The sequence below is a fragment of the Suillus subalutaceus genome (genome assembly GCF_016647625.1).
Source record: "Suillus subalutaceus strain FC151 chromosome Unknown DFJ58scaffold_24, whole genome shotgun sequence".
Classification (NCBI taxonomy): domain Eukaryota; kingdom Fungi; phylum Basidiomycota; class Agaricomycetes; order Boletales; family Suillaceae; genus Suillus; species Suillus subalutaceus.
In genome coordinates this window covers 249,825-277,745 of record NW_024540273.1, presented here as the reverse complement: position 1 = coordinate 277,745, position 27,921 = coordinate 249,825, and the positions used below count along the sequence as shown (strand labels likewise).

General features: G+C 45.4%; 9 protein-coding genes across 9 annotated transcripts; 4 read left to right on the top strand and 5 right to left on the bottom strand.

Annotated features, from left to right (window-relative positions):
- Positions 1 to 425: 425 nt before the first annotated feature.
- On the bottom strand, positions 426 to 1,077 carry DFJ58DRAFT_656563 (uncharacterized protein; the record flags this gene model as incomplete). The annotated part of the gene is made up of 2 exons (XM_041381919.1): positions 426 to 682; positions 738 to 1,077. The coding sequence occupies 2 exons, from the start codon at positions 1,075 to 1,077 to the stop codon at positions 426 to 428; spliced, it is 597 nt and encodes a 198-aa protein (XP_041246717.1).
- Positions 1,078 to 4,276: 3,199 nt separating this feature from the next.
- DFJ58DRAFT_725149 (uncharacterized protein) lies at positions 4,277 to 5,530 on the bottom strand (the record flags this gene model as incomplete). Its single annotated transcript, XM_041385198.1, has 6 exons — positions 4,277 to 4,434; positions 4,490 to 4,654; positions 4,701 to 4,851; positions 5,292 to 5,370; positions 5,423 to 5,441; positions 5,491 to 5,530. 6 exons carry the CDS (start codon positions 5,528 to 5,530, stop codon positions 4,277 to 4,279), a joined length of 612 nt encoding a protein of 203 aa, XP_041246716.1.
- Positions 5,531 to 6,336: 806 nt separating this feature from the next.
- Positions 6,337 to 9,237, bottom strand: DFJ58DRAFT_912417 (uncharacterized protein; the record flags this gene model as incomplete). The annotated part of the gene is made up of 6 exons (XM_041395270.1): positions 8,640 to 9,237; positions 8,473 to 8,533; positions 7,570 to 8,362; positions 7,384 to 7,492; positions 6,946 to 7,335; positions 6,337 to 6,900 (listed from the first exon to the last, which is right to left on the bottom strand). Exons 1-6 carry the CDS (start codon positions 8,799 to 8,801, stop codon positions 6,337 to 6,339), a joined length of 2,079 nt encoding a protein of 692 aa, XP_041246715.1. The 5' UTR covers positions 8,802 to 9,237.
- A 940-nt stretch (positions 9,238 to 10,177) lies between these two features.
- DFJ58DRAFT_725147 (uncharacterized protein) lies at positions 10,178 to 11,489 on the top strand (the record flags this gene model as incomplete). The annotated part of the gene is made up of 4 exons (XM_041385197.1): positions 10,178 to 10,522; positions 10,572 to 10,647; positions 10,703 to 10,857; positions 10,908 to 11,489. 4 exons carry the CDS (start codon positions 10,178 to 10,180, stop codon positions 11,487 to 11,489), a joined length of 1,158 nt encoding a protein of 385 aa, XP_041246714.1.
- Positions 11,490 to 13,384: 1,895 nt separating this feature from the next.
- Positions 13,385 to 13,687, top strand: DFJ58DRAFT_656489 (uncharacterized protein; the record flags this gene model as incomplete). Its single annotated transcript, XM_041381907.1, has 1 exon — positions 13,385 to 13,687. A coding segment is annotated over one exon (303 nt), but the record flags the coding sequence as incomplete, so codon positions are not given.
- An 878-nt stretch (positions 13,688 to 14,565) lies between these two features.
- On the top strand, positions 14,566 to 15,954 carry DFJ58DRAFT_715176 (uncharacterized protein; the record flags this gene model as incomplete). The annotated part of the gene is made up of 4 exons (XM_041384100.1): positions 14,566 to 14,857; positions 14,923 to 15,543; positions 15,592 to 15,737; positions 15,931 to 15,954. 4 exons carry the CDS (start codon positions 14,566 to 14,568, stop codon positions 15,952 to 15,954), a joined length of 1,083 nt encoding a protein of 360 aa, XP_041246712.1.
- An 894-nt stretch (positions 15,955 to 16,848) lies between these two features.
- Positions 16,849 to 17,899, bottom strand: DFJ58DRAFT_725145 (WD40-repeat-containing domain protein; the record flags this gene model as incomplete). Its single annotated transcript, XM_041385196.1, has 6 exons — positions 16,849 to 17,071; positions 17,123 to 17,139; positions 17,193 to 17,344; positions 17,393 to 17,650; positions 17,701 to 17,777; positions 17,838 to 17,899. 6 exons carry the CDS (start codon positions 17,897 to 17,899, stop codon positions 16,849 to 16,851), a joined length of 789 nt encoding a protein of 262 aa, XP_041246711.1.
- An 898-nt stretch (positions 17,900 to 18,797) lies between these two features.
- DFJ58DRAFT_725144 (uncharacterized protein) lies at positions 18,798 to 20,035 on the bottom strand (the record flags this gene model as incomplete). The annotated part of the gene is made up of 3 exons (XM_041385195.1): positions 18,798 to 19,130; positions 19,567 to 19,709; positions 19,798 to 20,035. The coding sequence occupies 3 exons, from the start codon at positions 20,033 to 20,035 to the stop codon at positions 18,798 to 18,800; spliced, it is 714 nt and encodes a 237-aa protein (XP_041246710.1).
- A 6,987-nt stretch (positions 20,036 to 27,022) lies between these two features.
- DFJ58DRAFT_725143 (uncharacterized protein) lies at positions 27,023 to 27,278 on the top strand (the record flags this gene model as incomplete). The annotated part of the gene is made up of 2 exons (XM_041385194.1): positions 27,023 to 27,110; positions 27,163 to 27,278. 2 exons carry the CDS (start codon positions 27,023 to 27,025, stop codon positions 27,276 to 27,278), a joined length of 204 nt encoding a protein of 67 aa, XP_041246709.1.
- Between the last annotated feature and the right edge of the window lie 643 nt (positions 27,279 to 27,921).

Here is a 27,921-nt window from a genome sequence, read left to right as displayed (position 1 = left end):
ATTATACTATTCTATGTGTATGTGCTTTGTCTTTGGGGTGTCGATGCTGTGCAATGGTCCGTGCTTAGGCAGGTGCCAGGGACAGTGACGCCGTCTTAAGGAGTGAAGTTAGTGTTACATGGTGCTCGTTCCTTTCCTTTCCCTCGCTCTCTCTCTTTCTCGTCTATTCGTCACATCTCCTTTGGGGGCTGACGTCGCCCAAGTTCTGTTCCATTCTTTTAGTGCGTGCGATGTATCATATTTGAGTGTGGCTCTGATCCCTTTGCCCTCGCTCAGTAGATATTTAATGAGCCGTGCTTCCTTGATAGGTCTACGATTTTACTCAGGAACTTCTTGGACTCACAAACCAGTGTGATTGTATAATATTAGTGTTGTACAGGGCATCGTGGTGAGCTATTATAATGTTACAAACTGCTGTCCGGGTATCACAGTAAACTGACTAATGCTACGCATTCCCTGTCGACGCCCCCAATAAATTTCCTGGTCTGGTTCTTGTAAAACTTCAAGTCTCCCTTCCACTTTCGAGCCGTGAGCAATGTGGCTTCTCCTTCTCGTATCTTCCTCAACCTCGACTGAAACACTTGTTCATTAGAATGGGTCCAGTATCCCATGTCCAAGCCAGACGTAGTCCACAGGTGGGGCGTGGGCCACCACGACAATATTGTCGTTTGTTCGCCTCTATCTGTGGAAAAAATACATAAGACGGTGATATCACAGTTATATCAGAACATGCTCACCTGTAAGGACATGATAAACGCCACATAGTGTGTCTATCTCCTCTTGACTCAGAGTGTCGAAGACGTAATTGCGAGGTGCATCGGAAGACATATCCGCAAAAAAATGTACGTCTATGGACGGCCCGCTGGGTATGTCGCTGGCAAGTTCCTGCTTGCATATACGCCAGAGTATGCCGCCTTGGGCAACAGCAACCCTTACATGGGGCAATTTTAGCAGGCGGTTTCGTCGGCGTTCGTAGTCCATGTATTCGTACTTGTCAGGTTGCCATCCATAAGGACGCCGGTTGGATTCGAAGACAGAAATAGGACGAGGGATGGAAGTATGTGCAGTGTTGAACATGACTTTGAAATGAATGCCGCGCTCAAAAAAGCAGAGGATGACATCCTCTAGAGACGGGCCCCAGTCTTCTCTGATGCACTGAACCACAGACAGGGCGCTATCGACGAAGAGGTTCCATTTCCGAGAGAATTTTTCGATCCGTGGAAGCACGAGGTAACCGGTCAAGGTATTATCTTTCACGGGGGTGAATGCGAAATGGGGGTTTGGTGCGGCGAGTTCCCCGGCATTTTTGGGATGTAGATCCCATACAAGAGACGGAGGCTTCATGGCGAGCACGAGGGATGACATAAAGTACCGAATGGCGAACTCGTTCTTTTTGTTAGTTAGGGGGAGATTCATTTCCATCAGGTATTTTCGAACCGTCTGCATGTCGATTACTTGGGCGTCTGGAATAGCAATGTAATCGGGGTCAGACTGGATGTCTGACTGGTTGCGGCAGAGTAGCCCGTAACGGCTCTGCAGAACGTCTTCCAAAGAAGTCGCGAACAAAATGTCCTCCCGAATGTGTCCACAATAAACGATTGTTCTTCCTGACTCATTATGGTCGGCCGGAAGGACGGGGGGTCGGCTGAGTTCAGGACGAGAGATGGGAGGGGCTATTTCGTTGCTGGTGAAATCGTTAGAGTGGTCGACGAGGTCGTCGTCAGTGACCTCGGGTTCGCTGTCGAAGAGGGAACATATGTCCCATTGATTGGAGAGCTCGTCGTATACAAGTTGCCCGCGGGGTCGCGTCTCGAACTCCGTTCGTGCATCTTCGAAATCGATCTCTCCTCTGAACCTCCCCTTCTTCGATCGATACCACATAAAGAACCTAGTGCCATCTGGTCTCGTCGGAAGAAGAAAGTTGGCAGCCTTTTCGAGCCGTTCGCGAACGCGTCTCTTGATGCTATCGGATGCATGATTGACGAAATCGACCTGCTTGCGCTTGCGCGCTTCGACGAGTGCGTCCCATCTATGAAGACTGTCGGGGTTACTGGCAGAAGAATCGGGAGCAGTTTCTTCTGAAATTGTTGTGTTGATGACACTCCCGACCTTGATCTTTTCGGCTTCGCGGGGTGCAGCGAGCTTAAAGTTGTCCGCCTTGAAAGTGTTGGGATCATAAGCGCCGTGGTGTCTTCCGACCTTGATCCAAACGGGGACGCGTATGTGATTTAGGTGAGGGAATATGGAACCCCATTCCGAAGTGCGTGGGTCCAAAATGACACCAACACAGCGACCGAGTATCTCCGGCTGAAGTGCATTGATTATGTCGCAAACGTGAGACTCGCTGAGGCCAGATTCCAGAAGCATTCGAGAAGGAGAAGGCGGCCGTTCTCGTGCGATTGAGCTGGCTGTGTCGTATCTCCACAGAACTCTTCCGTAAAACAAATTCAACAATCCTAGAAGACTGTGAAACGCCAGTCTGGATCTCTTGGCACAACGCAAAGCATAACGATGAGTCTTGTGATCGCGGAGGTAACCGTAAGAGGAGGGGAGTGGTAACGTGCCGAAATCCATGGGGAGTAGGGCATTGGAGCTGAAGACAGAAGCAGCGTGGTAGAGGGTGTTCTCAAGCCACTGCCAGCTAGTCTTTTGTTCCATAGAAAGGGCATGCGACATTCCACGACCGACTATGTTGATCGTAGCGAGACGCTGAAGGAGTGGGCCAGAGTACTTGAGTTCCATGTCGTCTGGCGTAGAGGCGATCTGAATGTATTGATGCAAGGCGAATCTCAACTCGAATATTTCTTCAGGGTCTGGATCTTCGTGCTTGAAGTCGTCTTTGACCTCTGAGAAGGACGGGCACACTGTCTGCGTGGCCGAAAATAGGACAGAATCGGCTGCCTTGACATAGAAAAAGTTGCGGGTGGGTTTGGATGATCTTGATCGATGATGAGCGATTATTTAGGGTTAAGTGAAATGGGTTGCTTACCCAGACAACATGGTATTGCTATTGTTAGAGGAAGGTGGTGGCGCGGATGAGCTTTGGGCGCGAGATGACGTCTGATTCGAATCACGAGCGGGAGGGTTGGGAAGTTGCGGGTTCGGTGGCAGCATGTTGTAAAACGCAAGGGTTCGACGGGATGACTGGAAATTCGAAAGGGGAAGCAAATCAAACGCCAGCGTTCGATAGGATGACTAGATAAATGTCCTTAAGAGTCAAGATGCAAATTAAACGCAACCGTTCGACAGGATGACTAGCTTGAAATTACAAGCTAGATGTCCAAAATGAAAATGATATGAGTCAAAGAAGGCAAGCACTGGTTAAGATGAGTGATTGTAAATACGAGAAAGATGTATAAGATGATGCAAGTAAAACGCAAGCGTTCGACAATGCATTTTATCAAAATGTAGACCACAAGAGCTGCCCACACGCAAATGTCATTGATAACTGGATTTGGAAATTTATGTATGAAACTTCTGCGACTTGTGTGACTTTTGCGACTTTTGAGACATAAGCAACCACATTTGGAAATTCGTGTTCCGAGCAACCTCCGACTTTGGTGACTTATTACAGTACTTAGCCTCGGATCTTTCGCGGATCTTTCTGCTGTTATGATTCGAGTCTTGATTCTAACGTGTTGTTCTCTTTTCTGCATGATTGAAATGTGCCGCGATCACTGTAGAGTCCACTTTTGATCCGGCGTGCGTCTTTAAACTAAAATCAAAAGTCCATGTTACATGTAAGTAAAAGTATATTCCGTTGCTCGATACATTTGATGGATATGCGATGCGCGGTGTGGATATAATGAAAGTACCGTGTACAAAATGACGACCGTCGACAGCCCAAAATCATGTGCAAACTTTGAATTCAAGCTGGTGATGCGTTACATAGTACGCGCATTGTCGGAGACATTCAAGTTGCCGGTCAGATAACAAGAAAACCACGTCCATATCACCTATCCGCCTCACACCAAACTCACGACAAAAGTCTCCCCTTCTCGTTGTTCACAATATGCTACAGGCCGTTTCTGTAAGACAACCGAGTACAGCGCAGATTGAAGCGACTTACCACATCACGAACAGGAACATATGTGCTCTGCCTGCGCTTGAATCACAACAGAAAACACGCCAAGGAGCAAGAATGTCGAGAAAGTAGCGAGTAGTATGTTCATGTTCTCAGCAGCCCACAGAATCCAATTGCTTTTGGCTCGATGACATAGCGTAATTCTGAAAAACGTACGAGTGCGAGCCAAACACGACGCGCACGAACCTCACCTCAAGAATGATATCGTGTTGCCACGATGTTTCCTTTGTGAGTGAAAATGGGATAAGTCTGGAAATCCTTGTTGGTCCCGTTCTTAAACTTGATGCGGACGAATGCGCGGAGTTCAGGTAGAGGTCCATAAAGAAGCTCAAGGCAAGATGCATGGTTGGCTGTTGTGATGCAAACATCGAGTCGCTGTATGGTGGCCTGAAGTAGAATACTCACGAATAGCAGTGAGCTGAGGGTGCTCGTGGACCGTCTCCATCATGCGGAACAGTAAGGTGAGTGGGCGGTAACTCGTCTCAAGGAGAAGTAACTTGAGGAGGTCCTCGTCAAAACTGATGCGTTGAAGGGTGCGAAGAATGGTGTGAATGATAGAACGACCAGCAACTAAGCAGGTGGTTAGTTGTAAACCATACGAAGCAGTGAAACGCACTATTTTCGATTCCAACCGTTTCCATGTCACAGAAGGTCACGTTTTCGTGGTAGTTGGCACATCCGTCGGCCTTCTCAATGAAAGTTGGAGGAAGACGATATGCATAGGTTTGGTTGCGCTCAAGTCGCGAGTTCATGAAGTCATAGTGAATCTTTAAAATAACCATGAGAATGTTGCGTGTTACATCCATTCCATTGTCAGCACGAGTAAATGCTTGTGATTGAAAGGGGCGTTGAACAACCTACAGTAATGCCCATTGATGCCTGTAATGAGTAGTCACGACACTATGATATGATAAAACGAGAGAAGCCCACCTCAAACGTTCTAGTCAGAAATGAATATGAGTGGCACGACAAGTGCGAAATGACATATTTGGATATATATGACGACATTGCGATGCCACCTTGCCAAACTATAGTATATTGATATATTGATGTGGCGACAAGAGCGAGCTGTGCTGTGTCCAATGCCCTAGGGAATGCGAGTCAGTGAAACCCAATGAGTTTCAATTGACAAACCACAGAAAGGCTACCTGAAAAAAAAGCTTGAGACTTGTAATTGGGGATGGAGTACATAATATGCGGTGCTTACCAAGGCCTTCATAGACCATATATCTTTTGGATATGTTCGGAAATACCGCCAGGTCTGGGCGAGAGTAAAGCCATAAAACCTAGCAAAAAGATAAAGATAAACGATGTCAGGGTCAACTGCAATAAGCTCACATGCTAGAGATGATGACTCCTGATAGCGGTCAGTAGGATGTCATGAAAGGATGGAAAATGATACTAACCAATGAAATGTGGAGTTAGGATAGAGAGAGTATCGTTCATGGTGGGCGTTGGAAGGGATGGAAGAATAAGGGGAGGACGAGAGGGACATAGTATGAGTCGGATATACATGCCGTGGTCTACGGGGTGCTTCGACGAAGAACATGAACCATCAGCGATTTTTGATTTGCTTCCTATTTGTGAGCTTGCTCGGTTAATCACGATTTTCAGTACAAGTGTCACTGCACGAGCTTGCTCACAAAATTTAATAACTTTAATTTGAGCCTGGCCGGCTATAGCCGACAGGCGTCTTAATAAACCAACTTACTCGCTTCGCTACATATCTCGAACTCTTTTGGGTCACGGCAACTTGGGGCTCGGGCGCCTGGCCTCCGCCGAGATCGTTTTACCCTTGCCATGACCCAATTTTCTGCATTCAATACTTTGGAGCCTACTAGCTTGTTTTTTTTGTCGTCTCTTACTAGCTATATCCTGAATTACAACTTCAAGTGTCTCACTACGTCATTGTATCCTAACGCATTTTTGCATCCTTGATTCCTCTCATTACTACATAGCAGGTGGGTGACTCTGATGCATCTGCAACGTTGGCATTGACTTTTGTGTAAGCTATTGTATTTGGTCGCCCAACTTACGTGCAAGGGTTTGGGTGCCCGGCCTCCACCGAGACGGTTTTACCCCTTGCCATGACGTAGTTGCCTATGCAGTCACATGATGGAGATGCTGTAGACACGTTTGTCCGTGTGTGCGCATATATGGATCGGCCGCGTATATCCTCTCATTCCGAGTCATATTCTCATGTTTCAAATTTCTTTTGGTAGATGTGTCATGCTCCTCCCCCCTCCTGACGATCACTTTCTTGTGCACGATACACAGGCATGCGTCGGGGAATCATTAGGGGCATACTTGCGCATATGAGCAAGGGCGACGCGGAAGACGGGCATAGAACAGCCACCAGAGATGAGAGGAGCGGCAACAGGGGCAGGGTCGATCTCTCTCGACATATTGCAGACAAGCCGGGCAAAATCATGAACAGAGAGCTTCGCTTTGGTTGGATTTGGCAGTCCTTCGTGGTGATCCATGGATTTAGAATGCACGCATGAAACTAAATGCTCATATCCTTTGTCAGCGTAGCCGAGAGGATTAGCGGTTGCTAGCCACTTGCGGAGGCCTTTGCGGCGCACTGCCGCATGCCGTTCCACATCACCGCCATCCTCTGCCTCCACGACACTGCAGGCGGCATTGACAGCTTTGGTAACAAGTGTCTTGACATCGGCAATATACGCCTGGAGAGCAACCAATGCGATGACAATAGCATGGCGGAGGTTGCCAGGGTACCCAAGGAAAGCGTTGGAAGAGAGTTGATTCACAGAAAGTTGTATGTGAAACTCGGCCTTGTAAGCCTGGGAGACAAGCTGGATGAATGGCAGTACAGAGGCAGTCGATCCCAAACCACGAACCTCAAAGTGGTCATTGCCATATGTCAAAATTTGAGAGCGCTTGGAGGCTATGGCTGGGACTTTCATGCTGGTGAGAGTTGGCCAATCTGCAGGGCTGATGGCAACAGGAATAGATGGAGCTGCGGCGAAGCGCACGGAGGGAGAAAAAGTGGGCAGGCCATGTTCAAGGAGACTCTGGACCAACCACAAAGGCCTCATGAGACTCGTAGCGATTACCCTAGTATTTCCGGTGTGAGCATAAGCCAAAGCGCGCTCAAGCACTGAACAGAGTTCAATGACTTGGGGAGCGGGTTTGACACCTTTCTGAACGAGAGGGTAGAAATGATCCCAAATGCGCTCAAGCAAGGACGTAATGGGGTAGGTAGTCCACTGGTATATCTGGGGAAATGCCTGAAGATATGATATAGGGAAAGGAGCGCGGTGAGCATACGTGCATACCCACGAATAAGAGCAGCGCACGTCTGAAGTCAATACGAAAAGATGCGGACGGAGAGCCTGGAAGATGGTGGGATGAGACCAAGAGCTGGCTAAGGGTACCACCATCTCTCTATATATGGAGCTAAGGCAGAGGCATGTTGTCAGCACCACCGCAATGTATGGTGAGATATTAATATGATAACTCACGCTCCATTGCGCTTATGGCGCTTCAGGGAGTCTAGCTGAAAAATGTAAACGTTCTCCAAACGCAGAGCCCGAGGAACATCATTGACTTTAATTTTATTGTCGTAACGTTGATGAGGGAGATTGAGGCTGCATTCCCTCATCACAATGCGGTGCGTCGTCTGGCCATGACCGCGAGAGTAAGCACCTGAGAGGGCCGACGTGATGCGCCCTTGCTGGACATCGTGAAGATCAGCGGACGGTCTGATGCGGTGGGAGATCTCGTTGTAAAACTGTGAGCCACTGGCGAAGAGTACAGTGGGCAGGGGTCCATTAGGCAAGTGATCGAACTCGTCTGCATCATCTTCCGCAGGCTGGCCATTAAACGGATCATCATTTTGGTTGCGACTCAAGCGCGAAACAGAATTGCGAATTTTGGACATGAATGGAGAAAAATGAGGCAAGATGGTGTTGCATTGTATGTGACCATACTTTCGCAGGAATGCTTGAGGATACACGTTGACCGTAGGAGTACGAACATCATCGTCCAAAATGATATCTGGGTCGAGGGCCATGTCATCGTCATCAGGAATGAATGTAGAAAACAATTCGGTAATAGTCTCGAGATTGTAAATATTGTTCTCCCTCTGAGTCTGGGGATCTCGAAGAGGCAGATCATCGAGATTGACAAGTTGTCGGAATATTGGTCTATTCGGACTCGGACTCCACCGATTCAATGCCAATGAATGCAATCTATCGCGAGTGGAAGCGAACGAGACTGATTGATTACCAAACAGCTGAACAGAATGGTCGCGATCTGCGCGCAGTGTCCATGATCAGGAGAACATCATCCTCATTCTTTGTAGAGTGAGCACGACGCTGCAGGTCGAGCCTTGCAGCAGGGGGCGAGATGCTGCACAGTAGTACCGTGGGCCTTTGTCTGCGCGGGTGGCGCGTGCTCAGGCCTGAGGCCTGAGGTCTCAAGGTTCTACATTAACGTTGTTCGGAACCTCTGACGTATGGTGAGCGAATGCTAGCGGGAAGTGCGTTAGCAAGGGCCCGCGTCAGAATGTTTGAGGCGTAAAAGTACGTACCTGCGCACAGCAGCGAGCCGCCAATCCGGTGAATGCCGATCTCGCGGATTGAGCATACATCTTCACTATGTCGTTTATTATCTTCCTGTAAGTGAATAACCCAGGTGGTATCGGCGTGGCAAGCAATGAAGTAATATCCAATTGAGCTAGCTCCGTCTCCATTTTTCCACTGAGAAGGCTGGCGCTCTCATTGAGTGGTCATTTCACCCGCCAACTCCAGCGCGTCCAAGATGCACTCCCATCAGTCGGGTAGGCGACGAATCTCTATCCCTCCTTCCTGCGCAGGTCGTCCACGTTGACCCTCGCGAGCTCCTGTGACATGCGCGTGGACCCAGAAGGTGACGGCGAGACTCTGTTTCAAGACTGCCGGATTTCGCTGTAATGGAGGGTATCCTGACGCAGCTATCGTTGATGTACAGCTCAAGAAAGTCCCTATGCAGTCTAATACGCCTCTATCCAGACCTCGAGTGCTACTCGCCACCGCAATCAAAGCAGCCACGCCCATCCAGCAGCCTAAATTCCGCAAGGAACCGAACGATGGGGTTCGGCAGAGAGCTTGAAAGAGTCGACGTCCGATTGGATGACTAGCTAGAAATTAGACGTCCGCAAGATCTCGGAAGTAATTCAAACGCGGCTGGCATTCGACCGAACGACTAGATTGAAAATATCCGAAAGGAAGCGAGTCAAACGCAAGCGTTCGATAGAGGGCTTGAAAGAGTCTATATACAGTCGGATAACTGGCCAGAAATACTAGATGTCTAGAGGGACTCGGATGTAAACCAAACGCAAGCGTTCGATTGGATGACTGACTAGATACACACAAGGATGGAAGTCAAACGCAAGCGTTCGACTGAGGGCTTGCAAGAGTCGACGTCCGATTGGATGACTAGCTTGAAATTACCAGCTAGATGTCCAGAATGATGCAAATCAAACAAAAGTAAGAACCACGAGAGTTTAACATTGATGTGACTATATTTGGAAATAATACGTGTATTGGGACTTTTGAGACTTTTGAGACTTGTGCGACTTTTGAGATATTCGCAACGGCCCTCCTGGCGATCATAATATATACCAGATCGTCTAAAAAAGTTGTGGTAAGAGCGCGACCAATTTCGACAGACAGGGTAGCAACGAAGATAAGATAGTAGATAATTGACGGCAAGATGGGCTGCAAACCTTTCGGCGGCGTACTACTATTACATCCTTGTCTGTATTGGAAGATCTCCGAGAGCGTCGCACCAACGTACGGCAGCATTCAATTCACGGCAACCTATCATGACGAACAAAGGGCAGTAGTATTGACCCCATCCCCCAGTCAAATTTTCGCCCGCCATCCTCCTCGCATCCCAAGTCCACCAACATCCCATTGGCCTTTATTTTGTCTAGCAGTTATGGGTCGACCAGATCTGTTTGGCTTTGTTATCTCGCAACTAATGCTAACAGGCGTCAACAACCGTTGAAATTTGAAAGTTCGCACTTACACCGATCGATCGGATTAAGTAACAAGATCCAGAGTCCTACTTCGAACTAAGTTTTAAATGTCTCGCCTCGGAGAATATCCATACAGCGATCGGGATCCGGAGTCATCTTATGCTGGCTCCATCTATGATCACCATGATGACAAAGCCACCCCCAGTCCAGTCGAAGAAAGTAGCCACGACGAGTACACCCCCCCCAAGAAGAATAGAACCTCCTCCACCCTCTACTCTACCCCCGAAAGTCGCTCGGAAAGATTGAAGGCAATCTCTAACAGAACACGCGATGAATTTCGGAAAATGTGTAAAGAAATTTACGGCGGTCCCGTCTGCCTCATCACGCAGGTGATGGACCAGGTCAGTACCGAAATGGCGTATGTCATACCACGAGCAACCCAATACAGTATGGTATGCAGTTCTATGATCTATGAGAAGCGTGACCCTAATGTTTCTTCAGGTAACGCTATACGAATATTGCCTTGGCTTAGAGTACAAAAGTTGGCATGTTGACACCAGGACAAACCTTTTTCCTCGTACGATACACCATGTCATCTTTTGTGAGATTGTAGCACTGACGTTAGTCCGCAGTCAGCCCCACTTGGCATTCGCTTTTTGATAATAAACAATGGCTTCTCCTGCCGGACGCAGCGACAATGAGAGACGTCCATAATCGTGTCAAGGCAGTTATCGAATGGAGGAAAAGTCCCGACTCTAAACCGGGATTCATACCCCTCCGGTCACAGGTACTTGCGATCATGTCCCTCATGATATTGCTAAATTTACTTTTCTGCAGTGGCCATCCAATACCAAAACACGATACAGTTTCATATCGATATCCTGCACAACCGTGCACTTCTCGCTCAAAAAGGATGGAGACTTTGTTATTTGTCAACATCCTTTTTCCAACCTCCCGTTGCTCGAGTGTCACATCCTCCCTCCATATGCGGTAATAAATGCAGCTCAGAAGTTGAGCAGAGATCAGATCGATGGGATCGTTCGTGACCTTCATGCGGAACAGACAAAAGAGTTCGAGGAACTGAAACAGAGACTCACCCTTGTGTGTGATACTTGGGACCTTTTCATGGATGCCGAAGACGCAGCGAAGGCTTGGGAGAAGTCAGCAGAGGGGGAGAAGTCAGAAGCAGTGGGTAATAGGAAGAGAAAACAGAGCGACTCGGGTGAGGCACCAGACCATCGCGAACGTGAACGATCACCCAATTCAAGCGGGGACAGTCTCACTGAGAAGTTTGTCTCACGCATTAAGCGACGGAGGACGTACGACTGGAAGGCTAGCATCAAACAATGGATCGCAGAGTCAACCCGGGCCTCGCCCTCAATAGACCCGAACCTTCCGCTTGATCTTGCTCTCGCTTAGCAACGCTTCTGCCTTTTTTCATCTTGATACCAGCGTCGTTCACTTACTTGTACTATTGTTGACAGCACTGCCAACGTTTGACAGTCACCTCAGGGATCGCTGTTTACGGTGATCATCAAATATAATGAATGTGAGTGCTGAAGACGGTAACTTTTGAGTGTTGTATACTGAATCCCCTGAACAGGCAATAGTCTTCAAGGATATCCAGCACTCTGCCCTAGTGTACTGCGAAAGTGGCGGTGTGAATTAATTCAATTCACCCTGGCTAATTCACCCGGGTGAATTAGAGTGAATTGGCATATGAATTTCGGGGGCGTACTTTGGGGATGTAAGGTGAATTAGGGGACATAGGGTAAGACGAAGCGAGCATTACCTCAATTCCCCGACTCTACGAAGTAGGGAGGGTTCTGTATGCACGAAACGTCCAGGCACCTGTGTTTTCATTTTTCTGAAAATGGCCCACAAGCCTAGATTCGCTCCCTCGGGTAATTGCGGTCGTCGTGCTTTCTGATGACATTGTCTGTTTTCCATTTTCCATGTGCAGTCTCTGATTTTATTCCATAATGCAGTTACTCGTTAAACGTTAAAACGATAACACCTGAGACACGGCCAAATAAGAGGCTGCGACAGATCCCGTTCAAATCGAGGAACAAATTGTTAATATTTAAAAGGATATAGTTTACCTCAAGATCCATGATCAAAGTTAGAAAATGTCCAGAATTAGTGTTGACCCCAGATTCGTAATCAGATGAGGAATACGCAAGGCCAACAAATGCTGAATTTGTCGGTATCAATCTGCCTCTTTGTTATATTTATAATCAGATAATGAAAATGGTTGGTATATGTTGACTACACAAATTCAGATATAAATTGTAAACATGTCACACGATCAAATAGGTGATAAATTTAAACTATGTATTAAATTGGGCGAGGGGACAGAGGGTGGCTATGTTGGGCAGACAGAGGGCGGAAAAATTACGAATATGTACATGAATATGCCTAAGAGTTAGCCTCTGACAACGACCCTAAGAATGTGTGTGTCATATGAGTGCCCCGCTAAGTGGCTCACTAAGTGGGGCACTGGTTCTAAATTCTAGTGGGCCGCTTACATGGCCGCTTAAGAGGAACTTCGAAAAATACAAGGTCATATGAATGATATGAAAATACAAGGAGCCATGGATGACACAGGAACAAGAGTTTCATTGAGTTAACGTTCACTACAAATACCCACTACATCGTTCACACTTTCAAGATTGCTCCCCAAGATTTCCACACAAGATAAGCAATGGGAAAGCAACGGCCGAAGATAGGGGTGGGTTGAACATCGTGATTTGACACTCGCATCGAGTTTACTTTTGGAGGAATAGAACAACGAGGACCTTGCCAGGAGCATCTTCAAATTGACATTGGAAGACAGGATTGAAGACGGGTGAATCACGGTTGAAAGCTGATGCACGCCAAATGATACCTCTAGAGCTGCAAGGGAACGTTCAGCAAAAATACATGAAGAAGCATCAGATGATTACCACAAGCTTTTCCTCCTCGACATTGAGATGCATGCTTGTCTTCGAATTGTAACTGACACTGTAAATCAGCTTCACTTGGCTGATGGGCAACAAGTACTGGTGATGCTTACCGCAGACTATAAAACAATGACTGATATGCAGGAAGAAGTCAGACACATGCAAGTCAATAGCGATTCTTGTAACGAGGAGTTTCAGCACACAATTTTGGGGACTTTGGAGGAGATGAGAGATGTGGTGAAGAGCATCATGGATGTGATCGCTCATAGAGCAACCAATGATGATTTGAATAGTGCAGAAATCGTCGACACAGGTAAGACATAATTGTTAAGCAGGAATGCCTACATCACTGAATTGCAAATAGGACCCTGCTTCAAACAAAGATACCACAATGCCAATCCCGTCATACTCCTCACCATGCTCATTGCCTTAATATTGAATGTCTTCGGACACATTACTCATCCATGGTGCAATGCAGTCCTCGGCCTTTTGAATCTCCTCCTCGAGACTACACTCAGAAAGTTGACCTGTCCCACCATCCCCTCCGACATCCGTACCGTCTGTAAAAAATTTGACTTGGACCCAATTACTCGAGTATTTGCCACTTGTACCAGATGTTCCTGCACATACCCACCCTCGCCTGCAAGAAAAAAATCACCATACCCCAAACGCTGAACTCATAAGAAGTACCAAGGTAGCAAGCCATGTGGTCAGTTGATGGTCAAATGTAGGAAGGGCTAAGGCAGAAAAATGTGGATGCCAGTGCGCCCGTATGTCATTCAAGACTTCAATGCATTCCTTGCCGGAATGTTAAGTCGGCCTGGTATAGAAGAAGCCATGGACCGTGGAACGATGATGATCGAGAAGTATCGCATGTGGGATATTAAGGATGGCACTGTGATGCAGGAGATCTCTGGTGCTGATGGAAAACCATTCACGGATGGGCTGAAGAGGTAGGACCTCAGATTAGCATGGAGTCTTTCGGTGGACTGGTTTGGCCCTCATGGAAATAAGACCTCTGGCAAGAAAAAATTGGTTGGGTCAATCACAATGGGACTACTGAACCTGCCGCCTAGTCTCCGATACAAACCAGAAAACATGTACTTGGTCGGCATTATCCCTGGACCCAGAGAACCAGCTCTCGATGAAATAAATCATTTTCTTCGACCAATAGTCGACTTTTTTATATCGTCATGGAAAGATGGCACAAGATTTACGAGGACATTTCAACATGCTGAAGGGAGACTTTTGAGGTCTGTCATTGCAGTGGCATCAACGATTCACCAGCTGCTCGCAAACTTGCAGGATGTGTGGGGCCTACTGCAAATCAAATGTGCGGACTTTGCTGGAAGTAAAAGTCAGAGATTGCGAACTTTGACTACGATACTTGGAGACAATGTATGTGCAAAGAACAAAGAGCAGCTGCAGAAGAATGGAAAAGTGCAGCAACGAAGTCATAACATGACAAAGCATTTAAGTGACATGGAGTGAGGTGATCCGAGCTTCTATGACTACCTTACTGGGATCCAGTGAGGTTCGTCATTGTAGACGGCATGCACAACCTCTTTCTTGGGTTGGTGCAACATCATTTCAGAGACTTGATTACCATAGACAAGCAGGCGAGCAAGACAATCAGGGCGATCAGGAAGCCAGATAAAAGACCTTTGGATCCAGAGGAATTAGATAGGGGTAGAACACTCTTGAAATCGAACCCCACCATCTCTGCAATGACCCACTTATGGGTGTCTGTCCTAGAAGCTCTGATCCAAGAAGCGGGGATAATATTGCTGGGCAGTGGTAAACATAGCATGAAAACAAAAATGGCCGAAGCCTTGCTGGTGCATTGTCCATTTTATCGTCATAATCTCCATTGACAACTTGATAGGTTGAACCAACTCGCTGTGCCTCAGTGAACGACAAAGATCGGATGCAAGTAGACGACAAAACATTTATCATGGAGGAATTAGTAAAGCAGTGTGCGGCTGAAGTAGAAGGGAAAAACAACCAAAAGGGCATATCTGGCGAAGTCCTCACAGACGTAGAGATCGATCAAATTCAAGCAGAACTGCACAGCATCAAGCGACCTTCATGGCACCGCGAACCGCTGAAAAACCTGGGGGAAGCAGAGCACGGTAAGATCAAGGCAGAGCAATGGCGATCTGCAATTGAATTTGACTTACCGGTGATTCTCGCAAAACTCTGGGGGATGGATCATATGAAGCCTGGTGATGAAAACAGAAAACGGAGGCAAAAGTTAGCTCATAGCACAATGCTGCTGGCGATGGCAATCCAATGGGGAACATCACATGTAACGTCGACGCACCACACTCAGCAGTACCTCATATACATGAAGGCCTACCTGGAGTGTATCCGGGACATTTTTCCAAGCCATTCTTTCCGCCCTAACCACCACTCCTGTCTCCACCTTCATGAATTTCTTCTAAGATATGGACCTATGCACGGCTGGTGGATGTTTCCCTTTGAGAGGATCATCGGAGGCCTGCAGAAAACCAATATGAACTACAAGATTGGTGAGCATGAATGGAAATACGGGAAACATATTGAATAGGGTTCTTCAGGGGAGTTAGAAAGAACTATGTTAGAAACATTCTGCACAGCTGCACACATCAAGGCAATGCTTCAAGAACCTGGTGCACCTGATGTTCTCAACAAAGCAGCTGAGATACTGCAGCAATGCTGCGCTCCATTCACAGAAGGAGCATTTGTATGGACACTGGCATCCTGCACACAGCAATGGAAGCAATTCCATATATCTTGCATGTTGAAACCAATATCATCAATACCCCTACTTCAGAAGTCCTCTGACACACATGGGAAAAGGCAAGGACTCAACTGCATGGAAATGACATCATCACCGAGTATAAATGGCTGAACATAGCAGGATTGCAATATTGCAGTTGCAACTATTCACGGGCGGATAGTTGTGTGTTCTTCAAGAACATATTGGCAAAAATTGTACTGGGTGTTATTGAACACATGTTTTCTGTGGAGGAGGATCACGAGCGGGTTTACTACATCATGGTCAGATGTTACTTACCGGTAGCTGCAGGGTACCAAGACCCCTTCCTAGGCTACAGCGACTTTGGCGCACAGATATGGAGCTGCACTTTTGACAGCCAGCTTGATATTGTACCAGTATGTAGGAGTAAAATTTGCCACACTATTTCAATGCCTTGGGGAAATGAATTGGTCCTAAAGGCAATAAACAGGGTGAATTCTCTGCTATTATATAAGTCTTACTTCAGTACTAACCTCTTACCCTGTAGGACTTTGGTGTATGACTGGTTGTCATCAGAGGTGGCAGATCGCACTGGTTTAGGAATATTGTAAACAATTTGTAAATGATTGTAGACCTGATAGTACATATTGGAAACATCGTGTATACAGTTTACAAAGCCCCAATGACACGTGTCACACTGCCTTGAAGTAAGAGGAAAAGTTCTGATAATGTGCCTGACTGGAGAGCATGCATTGTCATGTTCACAAGCACGCAGATAATGGCAAACCGAAGCAGCTGGGAGGCAGGTGAAGATCCTGCTGAGGGTGACATATGCATTGTGTTGTCCTCCGTCGTTGTCTATAGTAAGTAGTGATGAGATATCGTCTCAATAAAGATTCAACAGCATGTACTGATTGGCCCTCCACCCAGACCTTCAAGCTACTGTGCCCATTAAAGCAGCTGCCGATAACAACAGTGCACCCAGTACGCCCTTCATGCAGCTACCCCATGTTAGATGGAGAGGGATACATGCTAGAATTGTACTTACCACTACAGGTATGATCTGATCACCCCGATTGCCATGTTCCAACTGACCTCAGTATACACCAGTACTATAATGAAATATGCGAGCAAAACCATCGTTGCCCCCGATGAAAATGAGCCCTGCTTGTCGAGCAATGGAGATTTGCAAAGGCATATTCCACAGGATCACATGGCTGTATGACTGGACACATTGGAGGGTAGGCACAGAGTATTTGTCTACCCCATCTTTAAGATTGCTTACAAGGAGGAAATTGCCCTCGAGGGTGGTATTCCCACTACAGCAGAGGAATCAGTAATCATGTGCGTGGAGTGAATGCCCAACTTACATCCTTCCCTGGACTTTCTTGCATCATTTCAAATCCCAGGGTTTGATGTAATAGCAGAAACTAGTGTTACAGTCAGAGTAAAATCACAGTTGTTGTGGTACATGTACATCTCACTGCTTTCTAGATATGATACCAGTAGTGAAGCACCATTGTCGTAGAAGTGTACCGTGTGTGCCACATACGGCTGCTTGTCGAGCTTTGAGGTGATGGAAGTGAGAGTTTCTAACACAAAGTCAATACAACACAAGTACTGGTGATTTGACAACGAACTGTCTGGCATGAAGTTCCAAACATGGGGCCGACCGTCACCAGCACTTGCCAGTCGGTGATGAACGGGATCCCAAGCAAGCGACTCTACCGGACCCGAGTGACCAATGGTAGTACTGTGAAATTTGAAAAGTGCCTGACAGGAATGAACATTATCAGTGACCCAAGTGATCGCACTAATATATCCAGCTGCTGGTGAAATGATTTCTTGAATCATTTCACCAGATGTGAGGTTCCATACCACAACTCTACTATCATTGCCTATCTCAGCTGTGAGCATGAGTGAGCAAAGAAATTGCATGACTAGCTACCTCCAGTAAGGAGCAATGCTCCATGCATGCTCATAGCCAATACATCGACCGCTTTGGTGTGGCGATTAAGAGTAAATCTGTTGGTAAACTAAATCGGCGTCAGTGAACATAGAGCTCCACTGGACTTTACCACTTACATCCATGACTGACTTTGGGACACATTCGAAAAGCCGACATATTTAACCTGGTAGATTGGCATTGAGATAGATTTCATCTTTGTTGACAAAAGACTTGCAAGAAAAGCACCAGAATGCAACACTGACAATTGTATGGATGGATGGAGGTAAAATGCTTGTATGAAAAGCGCCGAAATGCAGTGCCAACAATGGAACAATTGTATGGATGGAGATATGAATGGATGGAGACAAAGACAAGCGATGGAGACAAAGTGGAGTAGTGTGCATTGATGAGGTACGGTTACCTTATTAAACAAGAAAGAGCTGATCAAGTGCAACTTCTATTGTGATTGCAAAATGAAGAGTACCAGGCATACTTTAAGTTCACGAAATCAATAGATTGCACCAGTCATGGCATTCAAATTACCTTCTTGCAAATTCAGCACTGTAAAAATACGATTCAATCTGTAAAGCAGACCATCAGCTCCTGGAACATAGTTTTCTTTCCTTAACTTGTAGTACCTTCTCCACTCTCTTTCCTTGAACCTGAACCTAATCAAAGATCCTTTAAGGTTGAATGTTCTTGCTAGCAGGAGTAGCAGCTAGGCAGAGCAGGAGACTCATATATTTTGGTTTGGTGCTTTTAACTACAGCCCAGCCAAAACTTGTTCACCACACTGGGTTTCAATGCGCAGGGCTTATGAGAGGAATAGACAAAGGAAGTTGCACAAAGAAGACAAGGCAGGTGCAAATCCATGCAACCATTGTATCATTTCATCTCTTATGATGTCCTCTTATGCATTTATTTATATTCATGAATTTCTCTTATGATATTTAGGCCCAGTGGACTTGGACTCAGGATGTAGACATGGACATGGGAAGTGACATGAGGATTGGCATGGAATATTCTACAGGTACTTTGGTGCCAACAAGAGACAAGGCTATTCTAAAGGCACTTTGGCACCAGGACCACGGCATAGACTAATCGAGGAAGGCAAGATCCTCATCCAAATGCACCAATTCAGTTGACATGGAATAGGCCTGGTGAGACAGCGTGATAAGACAACTCTGCTGAGAGCACCTACTTTGGCGTATTGTGCAGATAATGCTCTTGAGGTGTTGGTTCTCAGCCCTGAGACATTCCACCTGACTCTCAACCTCATCAATGCCATCAGTAGGGACACTGTGCATGCTCTCTTTACCCTTGTCAGCTTTAACTGCACAGGAAGGCAAGGCCTTGATAGTGCAAATAGGCACCTCCTTCTCCTCAACCTCAGACTCTCCAGACCCAGATAAATCAATGTCCATGATGTCCTGGGCGACGAATGAGACAGTGCAATGAACAGAGCCAGAAACTGATGCAGCTCAGAGAGATGTGTTTGGCGTGGACCCCGGCTTGCAAGGCGCAGCAGTCTTATTAGTCGACTCTACCAGTACAAGCGCTATCAGTTAAAGGTACAGGCAAGAGGAAGAAATGCACTCTTGCACGAAAACAAGCAGGTCCTCTTGGCAGACGTGCAAGAAAGGCAATGCCTTCCAGGTGCACCTTTACACTTCAGCCCATCAGCCACACAGTGCATGCAACTAGGTGCCTCAGGATGCACGCCAGATTGCTAAGTATAGCCATACAAGTTAAGCATGCAAGAGAAGAGAAAACCATCACATACCACCACCAACTTTCCCCACTTTCCTTAGAGGCAGGCGGGACGACCTCCACTACCATCTTCTGCAAGGAGTACCTAGGACGCACAGGAGTCTGAGGAATGGGAACCACAACAGCCCTTTCCTTGATCTTGCAAATGTCCTTCAAGAAAGCCTTGTAAGTGCGTTTACCTTCCTCCAATGTCTTCTCTCCGGCATTGTTGAATTCAAGCTCTATCTTCAAATGTGCCGCTGTTGTGGCAGCTTTCGTGAGTTGCACCTACAAGAAGGCCACTTAGCACTCAGGTGGATCCAAGAAGGCTACTAACATGCAGCTAACTCCAACTGTGCATCCATGTCTCTCTATCCTCAAACAACTCAGGATTATCACCAGGAATGATTTTGACCTGGGTGTCCAATGCCTGCAATAGCGTGGCCCAAGAATGGAATACCTTTTTCTCTTCAGTCTCTGGGACCTCTTGGACTGGTGTGTCAGTCTCCTCGGCTGGGAAGACAGGGTGCACATCAGGCTCAGGAGTAGGAGAAAAGGTGAGCAGAGCAGAGTTGAAAGGTGCCATCTTGTTGAGAGGCAGATCACTGATGAGATGGATAAGACAGAAGAAGAGAACCACAACACGTTTTTCATCAATTCAACCACTCTTCCAAATTAGGTCAACTCCTGTGATCACATGATTTTCACATCCACAACTTTTTCTAAGTCCATTTGTGCCTTAATGAACTGACTGAGGATAGTCAGTAGCCAAGTCCCCCACAGATATAGAGACTGAAATCTTTACAGGCTGATATGGGTATAATTTACATCCTTTTCACAATGCACTCACTATCCTCACAACACATATTTGGGTGTGTTACGGTGTAGAGGCTCATGCCCCTACAGGAGTATTTCCAGCATCTTCCCTCTCCCTCTATAGGCACCCTCACATAGCTAAGGAGGCATGCGCCTTACAGGCACACCGCACTATGAGCACTTGTGGCCGCTCGCGCTCACACACTGGATTCTGTTGCATGTCCTCCGCATGTCCTGTCAATGTCCCCCCTGGTCCATTGGTGCGTGTTTCCTTTTGTTTGAGTCATCCTGATAATATCTCCATGTCATACAACACTCTTCGCATTATGGACCCTTACTTACGCGCTGTTACACATTGTACATACTCGCTTGCTTGGCTCCGCACCATGGGAAAGTGCTTGGTGGTACTTACGTGTTAGAATTAGTTTTTCATACTTACTTCTGTTCCACGAGCATCACAGTCCATCGCCCCAGTTACTATTTGAATCCACTCAAGTTTTCTTAGTATCCGCACTTGAAATTATCAGCACATGCCATATATTTGGTGGCCACATCATCAGCGCATTCGAAGCACTTCACACAGAATCATACTCTTTTCAGCGCATTTAGGCTTTAGCGCTCTACTTAGGTTTTCTAGACCGCAGTTCTAGTCTTGGATCTCCCTCACTTTACATTAGAGGAATCTATTCTTGTTACAAACAGTGCGAGTTCGCAACTGGAACTTGGATAGGGGCTCTTGCTAAGCCTGCTGAGACCAGTGAGCATTTGATAGCAAGAGTTCACAGCAATAGCTTCATCAAATAGACTAAGGTATTATCGACAATTAGCACGACGTGTCTCTAATCGTGTTCCTCAGCTAGCAGGACTATCAAGCGATGAGCTCAATAGAGATTAAGATGAGAAAGCGAAGCTTGCTTAAGGCTTCTAGCAGATAGGCAGGTAGAACCAAGTAGATTCAAGTTAGAGAATACAAGCGGTACCCTACTGGTATATATAGGTAGGAAGTGGTTGAGGGCAGGACTGCCGAATTAGTGGTAAGGGCAAAGGGGAACAAGTCATATGTAAGATAGCACCAGTTGGATGGTAAGGGTAAAGGGGAAGTGAGTCAGAGATAGGTACCGGTCAGGCGGTAAGGGCATAGGGTTGTGAGTCAGAGAAACAGAATGATGGTAACAGTAAAATGTGCACAGCGATCTAGAAGAGCTGTGTGTTTGAAGTGAAATGATGTAGTAAGTACAAGTAAGACAAAGAGAAAGAGAAAGAGAATAGGGGCCTAACATGACCCGATTTTTTTGTAACAATTCTCAGTAGCAATCCCCTTGGGACGACTGTTGCTCACTTCCAGAGGAGCACTTGAGAGCCTCACTACACACTCCCCCTAGTATCCACTTATCATTCCTCGCCCTCAACGGTGCACTTCATTGCACTTCCATAGGATCTGTCACCCATCCTCCACATGTCCTGTCCTAGTCCTCCAAGGTCCACTGGTGCATATTCCTCTCATCAGGACTCATATTCCATCACGCAGGCACTTGTACTTATTATTATTTTGTTATGGACCCTGACTTACCTCACCATTACCTTAGTGCTCCCTACTCAGTTCCAAGCCCTGGGAACTCGCTTAGCATACTTACATGTCACCATGTTTGTTTTTCTGTACTTACTTCCATTTCACTACCATCTCAGTGTTTAGCAGGAGTTTCTATCTAAATCCAGAAGTTTCCCTCCTGTTGGTGCTTTGACACCCTTAAGCATCTATTGCCACATCTATCATTCCTCTTGATTCTCTATTTAATTGCCACCTTGACTCAAAGCACTCCATTGAGATCACACGAAGCACACTTTTCCGCACTTTCTGCTTTATTAGTGCCTTTTAGGCGCCTTTCATCAGTGCACTTCACTTTTGGGTGCATTATTTGCATCAGTGTTCCACATAGGCCTCTAGACCGAAGCTCTAGTCATTGATCTCCCTCACCTTTTTATTAGAGGAATCATTCTCAGTAGCAATCCCCTTTGGATGACTTTTCACTTGTATCCAGAGGAGCACTTAAGAGCCCACTTCCCACTCTTCTCCCTTAGCATTCAGCTATCATTCCTCGCCATCAATGAGAATGAGTATAATCTAACATGATATTTGAACTGAGGAACTCTACAGGAGTTGTACAGAGTTTTATATACTGGAAGGGATCTGAGAGGATCAGTAAGCAGGAGACTAATGCTATGTATGAACATGTGGAAACACATTAGTAAGTGAGACGGAATATAAGTAAATGAACTCGGATATGAACAAAGTACAAGGATCAATGAGCAAGACAGCAACAGAGATAACTGAAGTCCAGAGTCAAGGGGATTACCATAAGTGGATAGATGCTGATTTAAGGTTTGAGTTTTGATATAAAGTATAGGTCAGATCTGGAGATCTGGGAAGTGACTATCAGATCAGGTGTCTGGATATTGGATCCAGAATTGGATGGAATGTGCTCAAGATGGATGGGACAAAGCATGGATGATGTAGGCTAACTGCAGAAGTCTGGAGGTGTAGAGTATAGAGGTACAGGGGTACAGATATGGATGTGTAGAGGTGTATAGATTTGGATGTACTGGGATCTGGATGGATAGAGGTCTGGAGACATGGAATGGGGGTCCAGATGTCCAGACAAGGTGTGGGAACATTGTTAGATGTAGGTCCAGAATGCAGGATATGACACATGTTCTGGAAGTACCATGACTTTTGCCTCACTCCTGTCTAATACCTATGCTGATGATTGCTTTGATGATAGCTTTTCAACCTCATAAGCATCTTCAAATGCTTCTGTACTCCAGTGATACACTTGCATGTACTTATACTATAAGTTGGTTTTGATCTATCTTATTTGTGTTACTTGTATTTGATTACTTTGTTTTTTGACCAATTGCTATCAATTGGGGGTTTCTGTGGTGACAAGTAGATGAAATTGAAGTCTTCGATCTTAAGTGATGATATGTACATTTGTTCACTCTACATTGTATGATGTTCTTGAGTCCTCACTTGCAGACCAGGCCATTTTCCTGGATATTCAAGGTAGGGTTTCTACTATTATCACAACAGTTCTAATCCCTATATGCTCACTTCCACTCAAATAAATCTTGACTTCAAACTTCAACTACTGACTTTCTAATTTCAGAACCCAGTCTATTCCTGGTCTTATGCTGCCAACTTGGTGAGCTCTGAAGGCTCAGATCCTTGTATGCATCTACATACAATGAAGACAAGTCTGGCGGGGAAGCTGGCCATGGGTTGGGAGCTTCACAGGGTGCTCCAGCACTGCTCTCTCATGTTGGGTTTTCTCCTGGCTAATTTCATATGGTGAGCTATCCCTAAGTACTGCTTTTGCCCTCCCAATATTGCCTTTGCCTGCATTCTGCTTATGCAGATGCCTTGCTTCCTCTTTGGCGATGCTGCTATGCTACCTCTTATCTGCTACCTCTCACCAAGCTGCCTTGTGCTACACCACCTTTTGCTGAGCAATCTTTTCCAGGGGATCTGAGGCTCACCTCGCTGTGTCACATTCACTCCTACTTTCTTGGGATTCTCAGCTCACCTTGGCTCACTCTTGCACAGGTTTAGGCTGCTATGGGGGCCAGGTGCCCCTCTTGGGGCTCTGCCCAAATAGCTATCTGCATCCAGTCAATGCAAACATTCTCTCTCACTCTCTCACTGAAACTGCTGCATGATAGCCCCCACAAAGTCACTATCAGTTGCATAAAACCTCTTGTACAGCTCTAACAAATGGTAGAAGTGTATATTAAACCTGAAATATATTTATGCCATAAATTTTTCACTATCTCTGTCACAGAGAGGTTTCATTTAGAGCTATCTGAGAGCTCAGAAAGAGCCCAGTAAGATATACCATAAGCAGTGCTGTGACTAGATAGAAAACTAGTGTAAATTATAAAAATTCAGCACCAGGCATACTTGAACTTGAGCATTCACAATCTAATATTGCAAACATTCTACAGAGACATACCACTAGAACACAGGTCCTTGTATAACTATGTTACTATTAGTGCATCAGGAAATAAACCTGGAATTGATATGACCAGGTAGAGCTGACAGATATAACTCATTATGGATTTAGAATTCTACATAATTATCTTTGTGCAATATGTATATGAAATAATATATGACTATGCTAGGGATATATCATTTCATTAAATTTTGTAGTATAGTTTGAATGCATACTGGCAGTTTACTGCCATACCCATGCAATCCGTCAATGTCTGTTTGAAGACTTGTACCTGTTGGTACCTCTGGATACATGAGTATGGGTATATGGTGGGTATGGGTGCAGGTAGAGCTCTGGACACCTGTGGGTTAACCCATGCTAATCCCTGATTGCAGCTTTTATATCCTTTCAAATATATGTTGCATGCTTATAAGGAGATACCTCTAGCATAGCTATATATTCTTTCATACATATGCTGCATAATCATAAGATGCATATCAAAATCACATATCCTTAATATAGTCATATATTCTTTCATATATTTGTTGCATACTTGTAAAATACATGTCAAAATGACATGCCCCTAGTATAGTCATGTATTCTCTCATATATTTGTCATATCCTTATAAGATGCATATCAAAATGAGATACCCCTAGCATAGCAATATATTCTTTCATACATATGCTGCATACTTGTAAGATGTGTATCAAAATGACATGCCCCTAGTATAGCCATACATTCTCTCATACATTTGTCATATACTTATAAGATGCATATCAAAATGATATATTCCTAGCATAGTCATGTATTCTTTCATATATATGTCACATACTTATAAGGTGCTTAATAAAATGATATATCCCCAGCATAGTCATATATTACTTCATATGCATGTTGCAGAGATAATAACATATAATGCTAAATCTAGATGTATCATAATGGGTATTATTTGTCAGCTCTTATAAGATGTATATCAACATGAAATGGTGTTAGCATAGCTATATACTCTTTCATACATATGTTGCATACTTATAAAATGCATATCAAAATGATATATCCCTAGCATAGTCATATATTCTTTCATATATACTCTACATACTTATAAGGTGCTTAACAAAATGATATATCCCTAACATAGTCATATATTATTTCATATACATGTTGCACAAAGATAATCCTAAATCTAGAAGTATCATAATGAGTTTTATTTGTTAGCTATACCTGGTGAGCTAGGATGAAGGCTATGCACTGAGATCTGCTTGGATGGATGGATGTGTGCTACTGTGAGAGCTATGTGTGTGTGTAGGTGCTATCTGACTAAGCTATGGAGACCTCTGTGAGCCTGTGTCTCTAGACTACTGCCTTGGGACCCCTGGTCCATGCACCCCCCTAAAAAACGACTGGCACTGGCCTCAATGTCACTCTCTACTCTCCTGTCTTATACCTTCCTTCTGTTTCTCTCATTGTTTCATTGTCTGTCTTCATCTTCATGTTCTTCCTCATCTTCATTTGTTTTTTCTTCGTCTTCTTCCTCCATTTGTTCTTCAACTTGTCTTGCTTCTTCTTGGTTTATTCTTTGTTTATCTTTGCTGTTTTCTTCATTCTCACTATTATCTCTCATTCTTCCCAACTCTCTTTCATATGTTTCATGATTCCTTGCTAATTCTGTGCCTTGCTGTGGTGTGAAAGCTCATAATCTCTTGGCGCTAAAGTCTCCTGGTAACTGATTTCCTTCAAGGTTTTCTAGTGTATACAAATTTAGTGCTCTTGCTCACACTCTTCGCAGAACAGACCATTTTGGTACAAGTTTCTGCTCCGTTTTGAATGTATAATCTAGATCATTATGGTAGACTTGAACTAATTGGCCTATTTTGAATATCACTTCACCTGGTGCTCATTGCAATATCTTCTTGTCAAATCTTGCCTTTCACTTGATGGTGTTGTAGAGACTCGCATTTCTGTGGGTTGTTATGGGCCTATATTACACCTTTTCACAACTCATGACAATTGGCCTTCAATGCACAACTCACACCATCATCCACATCCGACTTCTACTATGTCTCTGGTCATTCCACATATCATGCACAGCTTTCCCGCAAAACACGCCATAGGCGCGCTACTTTCCGCACTATGCGCAGCATTCCTGCATGTGCGCCTTGTGCACTTTCTTGCACATCATCCAGGAGCGTCCATCCACTGTCCAACCAGCCCATTGGTATGTATTAGTTCGCTATTCTTACTATTTCCCATTACCTTTCATTATTACATACTTTGTATGGCACCATTTTCTTAGGCCGAGTAGGCATTACATACTGCTTACATCACACTGGTTCACTTTGTGTTGAGCCGAAGAGGCAAAAAAAAACTTCTCTTACCACCCATCTACTACCACTTAGAGGCAGTAGAGAGCTGCACTATAGACCAACAATCATATTTCCACTTGATATAGACTTTATCTTGCATCAAGAACCACTTTTCTCATGCTTTGCGCGTCCCCTTGGAGGCTTATTCCATGGATCCTTGCTTTCTTTGCTTCCCCTTTAGGGTCAGACATTCTTGCATTCTGTGAGTATAGCAGCTAGGCAGAGCTGAGACTCACTTATACTGGCTTAGCACACTATTCCATTCTGCGCCTGCCAGGTTGTGATACCCACACTGGTCTTCACCAGGACTGATGGACTTGGACAGGGACGAATCACCTGGTAGCACACCAGAGCATGATGCCACCTTGTCTACCGGGCACTTCATGTTCCATTACAATCACCTGACAATGGCTGTTGGCAATGACCCCTCCTCACCAGCCAAATGTTGGGTGTTCCAGGCCAATCGCCAGATGAAGGCCATCGGCCATGACATATGTGAGTCCAGCAGCCCACTGATTTGTCAACACTATTAATGAGTGTCCAGCAGATCAACATGTGCATGCCATTGTGGAAAATGCAGTGCATGGACTCAATGCAGATCAGGTGCCTGCTCAAATCCTCATGGCAAACAGGTGGGTGCTTGATGCTTTTGCAGATGCCTGAAATCAGGTCACCAACATCAGCTATGACATGAGCACGCTGCACCGACTCATCCAACTTCAACGTGGGTTGCTGAGAACAGTCGATCATGTCATTCCCCAACTAACCCTAACTAACCCTAATGCGCATTGACTTGACTGTAGTCTTGATGTTGCATTATTGATGAGAGATGATATTAGCGTGTGTGTATGCTATTTTCTCTGTTGTCTTGGGGTGTGCTTTTTGGTGGTCTTGCTGTTGTGTTGATTTCACTGATCTTGACTTCATTTTGCTTGATTTTGATGTTTTATTGCTGTTTTATTGCTTGACTTTGCTTGATTTCATCTGTCTTGTTGCTGTCGTAGTCTTGCATGTCGTCTTGTATTGCGTGTCTTGTGGCGACTCTAACCGAGTCACCGAGTCACCAAGAGAATATGTTTTTAGACGAGACAACAAGAAACCTAAAACACTAACGGGTGGGGGGTGGGGTCGAACCCTAAACTCTAACGTGGTGGTTGAACCTAACTGCGCGTATTCTCTTGCTATGCTTATTGAGCGTTTGTCTTGTATCGTAGTGTATCGTGTCTTGTTCTTAGTCTGTCGGATTGTATTGTATCATGGTCTGTTGTGTCTCTTGACTTTGGTGCGTCATCGTAGTCTTAAGCGT